Consider the following 12,490-nt stretch of genomic DNA (forward strand, 5'->3'; position numbering starts at 1 on the left):
TTTTATGTCTTACAGGGTTTATACTGAGTTCAATATTGTATAACTGTATTAATTCAACTGTGAACCTAAAAATTTACAGCCACTTTTGAAAGAGATGTATCCTTGCTCTGGAGTGTGTTACTGAATATGTTAAAGCTGTAATGAAATGCTTCTTCTAATCATGTAGTTATTTAAAAAAATTTTAATTAAAAAAATCTTTCAAAAAAATAATTTTTGCTCTAAAAAAAGAAAATATGAAAAAGCATGAAATTTTGGAGAAAACACTGAAATTTCACCACCCTGAAAAGCACTTTTCAGCATTTTAGAGATCATCTTTCCATGCTTTTCTCTGGACATATATATCTCTATAATTCTGCATTAGTTGAGTATCAAATCTTTTTTCGGTACTTTCTAGGCCTTTCTTTTAATCATACTTATGGGCAAGGCCCTGAGTTTGATACCTAGTACTGGAAAAAAAAATCCTATTTTCTGCTTCGTCCTCTCAAATTGTCATTTCCTAACCCTCCAAGTCAGTGTTAACACCGTGTTCTTTATTTATTCATAAATTTCTCCCACGTCCAACACACAGTAGTCTTCCTTTTCCTTTCTAAATTTTTTCCCAAAAATAGGGCTATAATTCAGTTGCTTTTTCTTGCTTCACTCTGTTAATATATCATGAAAATTACCCCCCAAGCTAACTGGCATAAATCGAACTCATTCTTTATGGCTAGAAAATACCCTCAAATGCCTCCACATAGATTTCCCGTTATTGATACTATAAATAATGATTCAGTACATAGCCTTGACTATATGCCCTTAAGCAGTATTTGAATGATTTATGATAAACCTGCTCCAGGATTAGCATCAAATTTTCTAGTCTATTGCTTCTCTGAGCCACTTTTTCCTCTTCTGATAATTAAGTCTCCATAGGCTTATTTCCAAAATTTAGAATCATGCTATCAAAGGTCCTAAAATAAAATCACGCTCTACCCTATTGTCAATGATGTTACTCTCCTAACTCCTAGTTACTTATGAGACGAAGTCCAAATTTCTCAGTATGCGCTCAAAATCTGCTGTAGGGCAGGGCCTCTTGTTTACTACCCACAATGCCACCTCCCCAGCTGTGCCCTTTGCTCCTCTGCTGCAGAGCCTCAGTCTGACTTGGCCACCTATGGATAGGTGATAATATGGCGAACAAGAGCTATTATAACCTTTTCTGTACTTACATAGTTCTTGGTACATTTTCTTTCTTCAGTAAAACCTTTACTTTAAAATATTTTGAGGAAGATAGAGAGATGGCTCAGGGATTAAGAGCACTTGCTGCTCTTACAGAGGACAGGAGTTTGGTTCCCAGCACCCACATGGGTAGTTCACAACCACCTGTAATTCTAGCAGTAGGGGATTCAATGACCTCTTCTGTCCTCTGTGGACAACTGCATGCATGTGTGTATACACACACATACAAATAAATAAAAATAAAACAAATAGTTTTAGCCTGACAGAAGATCTGCAAAGGTAATACTAAGAATTCTTGTTTATCCCTCACCCGGCTTCTCCTAATATCATTGGACATTATCACGCTGTATTTGTCAAAACTGAGAAACCAACACTTGATCATTGTTAACCAAACTCAGTTTTCCATGAATGTCTTCTGCTCCAGGCTCCAATCCAGGTTGCCATGTGGCCTTCAGACATGTGACTGGCTCCAATCCAGATTTCCATGTGGCCATCAGACATGTGGCTGGTGCCCAGGGTCTTCAGTGCCATTGTGTCTTCCCTTTTGCTCAGGTTCTAAGTTATCTCACCCAGAGGGTGATTCTTATTTTTCCACCTCAACTCCAAGCAAAGTCTAAGACTTTTTAATGAAATTTATTGTATCATTGTTGTTTGCTACTTTAAGACAGTGTCTAACTGTGTATCCCAGACCAGCTTTGAACCCTACTATCTCAGTCTCCTGACTGCTAGATTGCAGACATGTGCTGCCACACCCAGTTCTAAAACTAATTTTAAATAAAGAGGGAAATTCTTTGTGATTTAAAAGGCATGTATTCTCACACTTTAAGGATGATATTTATCAAAATAAAAGATAAGCAATATTCAGTTAAAAGAAAGGGGCTTTCCTCTGGGAAATGCCACTGATATAGCTTAATTTTAATTTAAATAACATAGTTCTTGTATATTGTAAACCTGATAATCTTCATCATAGGTAATACATTTCACATATACCTACAATCCCTCAGTATACTGTTCTTTTTTCTCTTTATATAATTATCTTCGATTGCATAATTGCAGATGTGAATTTACTAAGAAATTCTTTCCTTTCTGAGCAAGTGGTTTACAAAAAGAAAGCAAATCCATATTGAATCCCACTAATCTACCGCCCAGACTGTACAAGAATCACCAAGAATCCCTCGAGCCCTTGTAGGTCTAGCAAGGCAGAAAGAAATACACAAAGCAAAACTGAGGAAACAGAAAAAACGGGTCTCAGTGTTTTAAGCAGATGCAACCCACCAAATTAGGAAATTAAAACAGAAAACTTATGTGCTCATCTCAAAAAACATGTAAAGGGCCAGGTGTGGCACATGCCTTTAGTTCTAGCCCTCAGGAAGCAGAGGCAGAGGCAGGTAGATCTTTGTGAGACCAAGGCGACCTGGTCTATACAGTGAGTTCCATGCTAGTTGGGGTTACAAAGAGACTCCGTCTCTAACAAACAAACAAAAAGGCAAACCATATCCAATCATGATAAAACTAAGTAAAGAGAAAAGGTGTCTACCAAAAATCTACAATAAACATTCTATGGCGAAAATTAGGATTTCCTTAATAATTATGAATCATGAATTTATTGCCACTTCTATTCAGCATTCTATGGAGCCCTAAACAACAGGGTAACATAAGGAACAAAGAAAGGTTCTAGAAGCATTGAAATTAAGGAGTGAAATAAGTTTGTTCATTTGTAATGACTGCACAAAGAGAAAAGTTCCCTAACAACTGCATTTAAATGCCAAGCATCTTAGTCTCCTTCTGGTTGCTATGATAAAATACCTTGACAAAAGCAGTTGCGGGAAGAAAAGGCTTATATTGGCTCACAATTCCAGGTGATAGCCCATCATTGCAGGGAAGTCAAGTCAACAGGAACTTGAAGCAGCTGGTCACTGTACCGTCAAGAGCACACTTGTGCTCAGCTTGCTTTCTCTACTTGTGTATAGTCCAGGAACCAAACCCAGGGAATGCTGAGGCCCACAGTGGGCCGAGACTTGCCATTTAAGCAAGACAGTTCCCCTACAGGTATGCCCACAGGCCAAGCAGGCCTAGATAATCCAACACTGGGACTCTCTTTTCAGTGATGCTAGGTAGTGTCAAGTTGACAATTAAAACTAACCATCACACAAGGAAAGTAGTGTAACTCAGTATCTCAAAACCAATTTTATTTGTATGTCTTGGCAACAAAGGATATAGACTATTAAATTATCTACTTAACAGGGCTGGAGAGATGGCTCAGCAGTTAAGAGCACTGGCTGCTCTTGTAGATGACTGGGGTTTGGGTCTCAGCACCCACATGGTGGCTAACAACTGTCTGTAACTTCAATTCCAGGGGATATAATGCCCTCTTCTGGCCTCTGAGGGCATTGCATGACAAGGGTGCATGCACTTACATAAATGCAGACAAAACAGTCATACATGTTAAATAAAAAAAATCAATCAAAAATTTAAATTACCTATTTGTAAAAGAAAAGGTATTATTGCTTGATCAAACATAAGTTTTAAATATGCAACATTTTATGGATAAAATCATAAAACTTTTTTGAAGGACATTAAAGAAGGCTAAATAGGCAAATCCCCTGTATTTACTGATGAGGAGATTCAGAATCACAAGTACAACCATTCTCCCCCCAGATTACTAAACTATAAGTTCAATAAACTTGTCATAAAAATTTAAAGGTTTTATGAAACATAACAGACTGATTTTTAAATTTTATGTGGAAAGCAAAAGATTGACCCCAAAGGCACTTTAAAAAGAATGAGGCAGGGAAGAAAGGAAGTAGGAGCTCACTCTGTAATATCCTGATATTTAATGTGAGGTGCTGGGAAGATAGCTCAGTCCTTAACCTGAGTTCAACCCAGAACCTGTGTAAAAAAGGCAGCCAGGCCGGGCATGGTGGCGGACACCTTTAATCCCAGCACTTGGGAGGCAGAGGCAGAGTCAGGCGGCTCTCTGAGTTCAAGGCCAGCCTGGTCTACATAGTGAGTTCCAGGACCGTTGGGGCTACAGGGAGACCCTGTCTCAAAAAGACCGAAAAAAAAAAAAAAGCCAGACATGGGGTCTGGAGAGATGACTTATTGGTTAAGAGCGCTGGTTGCTCTTATAGGGGGTTCAGTTTCCAGTACTTGCATGGTGGCTAACAACCTTCCCTAACTCCAGTTCCAGGGGATCTGTCCCCTTCTTCTGGCCTCCAGGGGAATTGAACTTATTGCACTTATACACATGCAGGCAAAACACTTAGATTGATCCCATAGCAACAAGAAGTAGTGCAACAAACATGAGAACACAAGTGTGTCTCTGACATACTAATTTAATTTTCTTATGCACAACAGTATTGCTGGATCATGTTGTAGTTCTAATTTTACTTTACTGAGGAAACCCTGTACTAGTTTCCATAATGGTTCTAACTAATTCCCATTCCCAATGGTAGTGAACAAGAGTTCTACTTTCTCCACTCCCGTGTGACAATAAAGCAAATCTATTAATTCCCATCTTTTCTGATGCACACAAGTCTGTGTACACACTACATAAGGGAGAAGGAAAAGGTAAGTACTTTGCAAACTGAAGAGCTATTTGTTTTGCAACTGTTTAAGAGCAGAAATTACAAGAAGGAGACTTATTTTTTTCATAGGAGTCTGCAGGGAGATTCTCTGTTCTAACATTTTATTTCTGTCTACAATGACCCAGAAGCCCATTCCAGTAAAATGTATATCATTTTCACATTATTATTTTAAATAAAATCTCATGCCTTCCCAGGGGCCAGGTTTTATCTGCTCTTCCTCGAACCTCGAGGCAAGTTCAAGTTCTACAGAATCTTACTACAACCTACAAGGTAATTTTCCCCTAACTTATGGTATATTGGTTTTCTTTTCTATAAGCCTTGTGAGCCGCTGTGTTCTGCCTCCAACTTGTATGTCTTATATGTATCTGATAGGAATTCAGCCTTCAGCCCCTGCCTGAAATCACCTGTTTGTGTGTAGAGTCAAACCTTCATTTGTGCTACAGGCTGTTCAGCCTCTTCCATGATAGTACCTTGTAGCTGAAAGTGGGTCATCATGGAGCTGAGATAGTAACAGTTCTATAGAAATTTGCTTGTAACACAGTGATTGGTAGCCAAGAAATAGACACCAAACCTACAAGGGAACAATGATTAAATATTCATGCCTGGAACTCATCTATCTCCCCAAGAAGTCTAAGGTGTAGAAAATTGGCAGAAAATTGATGGCTCTGTGTTTGTTAATGTTCTCTGGGAAACAGAGTTCAGATCAGTTTGGAGGTACAAGCAGCAAGGGGGATTCTTGATAGGGATAAAAAAGGAGGGAGCTGGAGGTGGCAGGGACACCCTCAAAGTAGCCCGAGGCCTCTGTAGGAAGGAGGATCATGATGGCGGGTTACAAACTGCATGGCAGTTCCAACAAAGGTTGGGTGGGAGCACCTATAAGTGACGTGGCACAATTCCCTGTGATAAAACCTTGTATCTGGGAGAAATGGCTCTGAATGACTACACTGTGGTAGGTATGCCGGTCACAGCTCTGGGGCAGCAGGGCCTCAGCCTAAGGAACATCAGATGGCAGCCCTGGGAGTCACTTGTGCCTCTGGCAGCCACACAGTTGAGTGGTCCATGTTCATGGCTCACTCACCAGGATGAAGAGGAAAAACCACTAGGGGAAGGTCCAAAGATTTAGAATTTTGTTTCCTTTTTTTCCTGTTCATTGTTTATGTCTATTTTTACTGTTTGCTTGGCTTACAAAGAGTTTCCCTGTGACATTTTCCTACATCTGTCACTACACTCTGTTCTTATTACCCCCGAATTTCATTTCTTATTCTGCTACTTGGTATAGGATTTTAACCAAATTAACTATGAGCTTTAATTGGCTCAGCTTTACGATGAAAATGATGACATCTGCCTGGTTGCCATTAAAGCAGTATCATGATGAGTGAAGGAAGTGAGCGTGAAAGCTCTTTGAAGAAGTTCAGTAAAATGAGAAAAATTAAGCCATTAGATTAAAAAACGAGATACATGGTAATAATATCAAGTACGTGGGATTTTTACTAAGCAAAATCAATGTTTAATCAACTTTCTTCCTAGAGAAAATTTTTCATTTTTCTTTTAAACACCTGACATATGCATCCAGTTTTATAATGGAGTCATAAGTACACTCAGTCTTGGTCTCATTAAATATTTATTAAGCATCTGGTGTGTTTCAGGGCCTCTTTAGCAGCTAGAGTGACAGATTAAAACAAAATGAGTGTTTATGTTATGTGTATGGGGTAGAGACCAGGACCATGTGTCCTCATCATGGCCCTTTTGGGAGGTAGACACAGCTGCTATAAGTCCACCTATGAAAATAACATGAATGACTCTCTGTTCATTCTACCACTTTTTCCCTGGAAACTGTAGGTTGTTCTCTGGCAACCAGTAACAGCTGAATTCATTGAAAAGAAAAAAGAAGTCCATTTTTTTGTGAATGAATCTGATGTCAGCGATGTGAAAGCCCATTTAAATGTGAGCAGAATTCCATTTAGGTAGGTATCATTAGCAACCTACATTCAACAGCTATTAGAAACACCTACAATGCATGTGAGTAGAAGATGGTACACTTGTCTCATGACAAAGTCAAGTACATTAAACATGGCAGCATGGCAGTCTCTGAGATGGGCTGACAATAAGGCCAAGGCCAAATTCGATGACAAGTGGTTTGACCTCATAATGTCAATCCTTCATCTGAAATGAAAGACTCAGTGATCTTCAGAGCCTCTCATTGGTCCTCTTTCTATGACTAGTCTATACCTAGACTTGGAGAGCAAACTGTCCTTCACCATTTCTGTAATAAAATACCTGACAAAAGCAGCTTAAAGAAGGAAGAGTTTATTTTGGCTCAGAGTTTGAGAGTACCATCCATCATGATGGGGAAAGCACGGTGGCAGCAGCCAGTCACATTGCATCCAGAGTCCGGAAACAGAGAGTGGAGAATGTTGCTGATGATGTTGGCTCCCTTTCTCCTTTTTATTCAGTCTTGGACATAGTCCATGGTGACCACATATCAGATGGGTCTTCCTATCTCAGTATATCTAAGCTAGAAAAAACCCTCATACACATACCCAGAGCCCTGCCTCTTCTGTGATCTGGATCTTGTCAGGTTGACAATATTAATCATCAAACCATGGTAGGCTCTGGAATACCTCTTGAAAAAGCAAGTCCTGAAGGTGATATGTCATTTTTCACCAGTTCTTTCTTTGCAAAGTGAAGGTTTCTGAAGTTCCTACCCTCAACTAGAAAGGTGCTCTGACTTTGCAGAACACCTGGACTGGAGTCTGACACTGCCCTTGGCCACCCTATGTGACCTTGTAGGAATTATTAAACCTCTGTGGCTCTGTTTTGTAAATTGGAGATAAAATAATACCCACACATGCCTTAAGTGATTTTTAAGGTGCATCAGGTGTGATTCTGTTTAGAGTCCACTCCTTTCTTTTGATTTCTCTTGTCTACTTTCTCCTCTTCTGGTCCACTGCCCCAGAGCCAGCATCCTCCTGCTGCTTTTAGGCATTCCTTGAGACCATAGTCTTCTGTGTACCAATGGGCATCCTCTGTATACTATGCCATGAGAATTACTGTAGTAGATTATAGGTATTTACTGCCTTCCAAGAACTGTACTGAACCAACCTGTGTCACTTCATCCTTTTTGAACTCTTTGAGGTAAATACTGCCCCCAACATGCAGTTGAAAGAAAGGTCTTACTTATAAAGAAACTTTCAAAATGAACTCGCTGAAATACAGTAAAGCTAGACGTCAACCCCAAGCTTTCAGATATCCAAGTCTTGCCTTTTATCCAGTGGCTTAAATAAAGAAGCTTTTATTAATAAGATAGCTAATTCCAAAGTGTTCATCCCAGCCAATGGAATGTGCCCTAATTCAGGGAACTCGAATTTGGAGACAACTGAGTGTCCCTCTCTCAGCAGTCACTGATTGCCTGTGGCTCTTCATCTAGAGGTGAGACCTTGTGAAATCTCCCCCATCCACACTGGTGTGTCAACTAGTCTTGTCATTAGGCAGGTTTTGTTTAGGCAGTCATGTTGTTGAGATTTCATGGGTGCAGCTTCCCCATTCTTGCAAGGGATGGAGACAATTACAGAGATTCACAACTGTTCAAAGTGCAGAGAACAAGTGACCATAGTATGACCAACCCCAGTTGATACATCAATAATGCAATCCCTATTCGTAAGGGTCAGGGAACATTTTGGAAGCGAGAGTGGAAAGACTATAAGAGCCAGAAGACCGAGAGTCACTTTTTCTTAAAGAGAATTAAGCAAGACGGCTTCCTCAAGTCTTCTTTTTTCCAGTGTTCTTAAGACATTAGATCATCTTTGGCCCTGCACAACATCTGGGGTAGGTCAATGAAAAACAAGAAGGAAAGACTTTCTGCTTTTCCTGGGTCCCTGACTGAAAATTGAGATACTGTTCTGGATTGAAGCAGGGCGTCCACTGATCTCTATATTCATAGAACATATACTGAAGAATCTTAGTCAGGAAACAAAGATATCAGTGCAGAAGGATGAGGTCCGGGCAGTCCCACAGCTGCAACTCAAACAAGGGCCTTTTCCCTGGTACCCACCAGACTCTGCTGAAAGAGTTTGAGAATTCATCTTGTCTCCATGTACAGCTGCGGTGTTTACTTGCCGAATTGCTCCCTAGATCTTTGGGCACCTTCCCCCCATGCTCACATACGGTGACTGCAATGGGCCATGTGGGAAGGCCAGCATGTGTTTAGAAAGCTGCTTACCCTCTGCTTCATCACCAGTGTCCTGATGGAAGATGTGGGGGATCTGATTCAGCAGCAGACTTCCAATGACACAGTCAGCCCCCGGGCCTCCTCCTCATACTACGAACAGTATCATTCACTAAATGAAGTAAGTCACCACACTGTTCCTCGAAGGTACTATTTTCACTTCCCCTGTATTGCCATTTCAACCATGAGACTTTTCAAAGAATCATAATCGATGGAGGATGGTTTGCAAAAATCACACTTAGGTTGATCATATGGTAGCAATTCATCCTTTTGCAGGGAAGGTTGCACCATATTTCATAAACTACCTCTACATCAGCATATTTGTCTATGGCTAAAAATATCTCTCATTTTTAGGGATAATACTGTATGCTCAGAACAACAGAAAGTAAAGAATATGGCTGCTACATCAAACTGCCACAAAAAATTGCCAGTGCAATTCCTCTTTGGACCATTACTTGAATTTTATTTTTATTGAATAATCACCAGATTGCCTGACAGAATTAAAGCAATATGTTCATTTGTATTTAATATGGTATAAATGAATGTATTTTATTCTTCTGATTAGGAACCTTTAAACTAGTACAACAGTAATAATAATGTCAGGATTTTCATCTTTTAGAAAGTGGACTTCTTTCTCTCAATACTTCCAAGTTCTAGAGGGAATTAGAGCATAAGGTCAATGTTCAGTTGCCTTTAGGAAGTTCTTGCAAAGTTCACTAAGAATCATTTCCCCGTATTTGTCAGTTGAAGGGGAGGTTCTGCTAATATACTCCAATGAACTAAAACACTTTGATGTTTTTTTCTTCCCTTAGTGATATATCATGATATTGTCTTGAATAAGTTTTTCTTTTCATCTTTGACTGGGTGCCTAGAAATTATTAGGGACCACATCTAAGACTTAGTTAATAAGAATCAATTTTATATTTAATCTTTGAAGCATCTGCTTCTTTCCAGTTGGCTAAACCAGAGCTCAGTCTGCTTCTAGAACCTATGTGCCTGGCTGATCGATGGACATGCTAAATTTTCATCCCCTTATTTGCCTTTCTTATCCTATATCTGTTCTACCCAGGCCACTTGCCTCTAGCATCTATTGCCAGTAGCACACAACAAGCTTGATGCAGAGAGGCTTGAAAGAGTGACTCGAAAAGCAGAAGACTCACTGTTCGAGTTTGATGGGCAGAGGAGAATACCTTAAACAGAAGTTCTTTTAAATACACTTTAATTTAATTATTTTGTTCCAAAAATTGTGTTGTCTTGCCATCTTCCCATGAAAAATCTGGAATGGCATAAGAAGAAAAAAGCAAGTAACAGTTCTATTTATTCGGTAGGCATTCCATAGCAAAATGCCACAGACCGCATAGAAAAGTATTACAGCTGTGGAGGCAAGAAGCCAAGCACTGGTAGGTTTTGATTCTTTTGGGGCCCCTCTCCTGGGCTTCTCGGCAGTTGTGTCCTTGTCTTGTCCTTACATGGCTTTTTTACCATGTGTTTCCATTCCTGGCATCTCCTGTTCTAATCTCTGCTTCATTTAAGGATGCCAGTTACACTGGATCCGTACAGTCTTGACAGAGCCTAAAATGCCATTGGACTTCCATGCAAAAAAAGAGTCCTTCTGGAGTGGTTGTTTTTCAAATCCCCCTCGCTTTGCCTCTTGTCATTCTACAAGTCTCATTATGATTGTACAGGGTGGCTTCAAGGGGGAGGGGGAATGCTGACATCTTTCCTGTGTAAAAATAGTGTTCAGGATTGCCTTAGTCTTAAAACATGAATTAGGGGCTAGAGAGATGGCTCAGAGGTTAAGAGCACTGGCTGCTCTTGCAGAGGACCTTGGTTCAATTCCCAGGACCCACATGGCAGCTAACATCCATATGTAACTCCAGATCCAGGGGATCCAATGCCCTTTACTGACCTCCATGGGCATTGCACAACACGGGTGCACTTACATACATGCAGGCAATACACTCATACGAATTAAATTAAATTAAAATTAAATTAATAAATAAAAATATTTTTTAAAACATGAACTAATTTGTTTGTTGGAGGTGCACATGTTTGTATGTATGCGTGTGTGTGCAGATGCATGTACTCATGTGTGCACACGTGTGGAGACCATAGGTCGAGATCTGATATCTTCCTCAATTGCTTTCTACCTTATTTTTTGAGTCATGGTCTCTAAATCTGTAGGTCACTGATTCAGATAAACTGGCTGACTAGTGAGCTGTAGGGCTCTGTATGTCTCCCCTCCCCCTCTGCTAACTCTTAGCTCCTTGTTCAGTGCTAGGGTTGCAGGCATATGCTGCAGTACCCAGAGTTTAACGTAGGTGCTGGGGATATGAACTCAGGTCCTCATATTTGCTCACCAAGTACTTTACCAACAGCAGTCTCTCCAGCCCTGAATTTCTTTTTTTAAGTCTCATAAATGTGAGCTTCTGCTCTTGTCAAGAAATCCCAATGGGCTCCAATATAAACATTTGAAATTTTCCCTGTTCTGACTTTTTTTCTGGTTCCCTGTCTAGAACTTGTAATGCTAACTACTCTTGCCTTTACTTCTCCTTCACATCCCTTATTCATGATTCAAAGACTTTCTTTCCCAATTTTGCAATTTGGGAGTCTTTTAGATAGGCCCACTGAAGGGGTACTCCAATTACCTCACTCTGCGTCCCTGTTCAGCATGGAAGAAGCCAGAGTGGTCTGCATCCCAATTTCCCATTGGCAATTTAGGTAACCTCTTCAGGGGATGGTGTGATAAGAACAGGAGGTAGGAATTGGCTAGGCAGTTAGGGTAAAAAGACCCCAAAGAAAAGTAGCCAGTTTCTTGGCTAAATGTCAAAATGTCCTTGGGATTGTTAGCAATATACTCTGTTCCAAAGGCCAAAAATGTCGAAAGTATTTGGGAGTGCTTATCTAATCCCTAAAAGATTTTAGGGTTACCTCTTCAGAGGAGGGAATGTTAGAGTAGCAAAAAGCCCCAGAGAGAGAGACAGAGAGAGAGAGAGAGAGAGAGAGAGAAGAGAGAGAAGAAAGAGAAAAAGAAAGGAAAGAAAAGTACACTAAACTGACAGAAAAAAGTGACAGGGAGATACGGGAGGAGTTGGAGGGGAGGGAGTGGGTGTGGATTTGATCAAAACACCTTATATGCATGTATGAAATTTTCAAAGTTTCTTTAAAGTTAAAAAAAAATCGGTTTATCTGGACCAACTGTCTGGACTTAAACACCCAAAAGGAAAGTATAACCAAAGATTAAAGGGGCCAATATAATTTCATAAGAGTCCATATGTACAGCTAAAGGCTACATAACAAGCAACAAAGCCAGACAAGCGATACCTTCTTTTGAGTTGATGGCCAAGGTGGCCAAAGGTATTCCCATATAGTAACCCAGCATAGAACTGGGAATATGAACAGCAGACCCCAATCTTATCCAAAGGAATATTGACAACTAACTGATCGATGCTAGATGAGGAAC

At 40.1% G+C, this 12,490-nt stretch overlaps 1 protein-coding gene across 1 annotated transcript in view; it reads left to right on the plus strand.

Annotated features, from left to right (window-relative positions):
* Window positions 1-12,490, plus strand: part of Cpb2 (carboxypeptidase B2) — a 53,480-nt gene that overhangs the window by 6,367 nt on the left and 34,623 nt on the right. Inside the window, exons 2-4 of the mRNA XM_008824393.2 lie at window positions 4,997-5,072; window positions 6,642-6,766; window positions 9,040-9,148. Coding sequence (XP_008822615.1) covers window positions 4,997-5,072; window positions 6,642-6,766; window positions 9,040-9,148 — 310 coding nt within the window. The remainder of the gene's footprint in view (window positions 1-4,996; window positions 5,073-6,641; window positions 6,767-9,039; window positions 9,149-12,490) is intronic.

The sequence above is a fragment of the Nannospalax galili genome, unplaced genomic scaffold (assembly GCF_000622305.1).
Source record: "Nannospalax galili isolate Female #2095 unplaced genomic scaffold, S.galili_v1.0 scaffold388, whole genome shotgun sequence".
In the NCBI taxonomy this organism is placed as follows: domain Eukaryota; kingdom Metazoa; phylum Chordata; class Mammalia; order Rodentia; family Spalacidae; genus Nannospalax; species Nannospalax galili.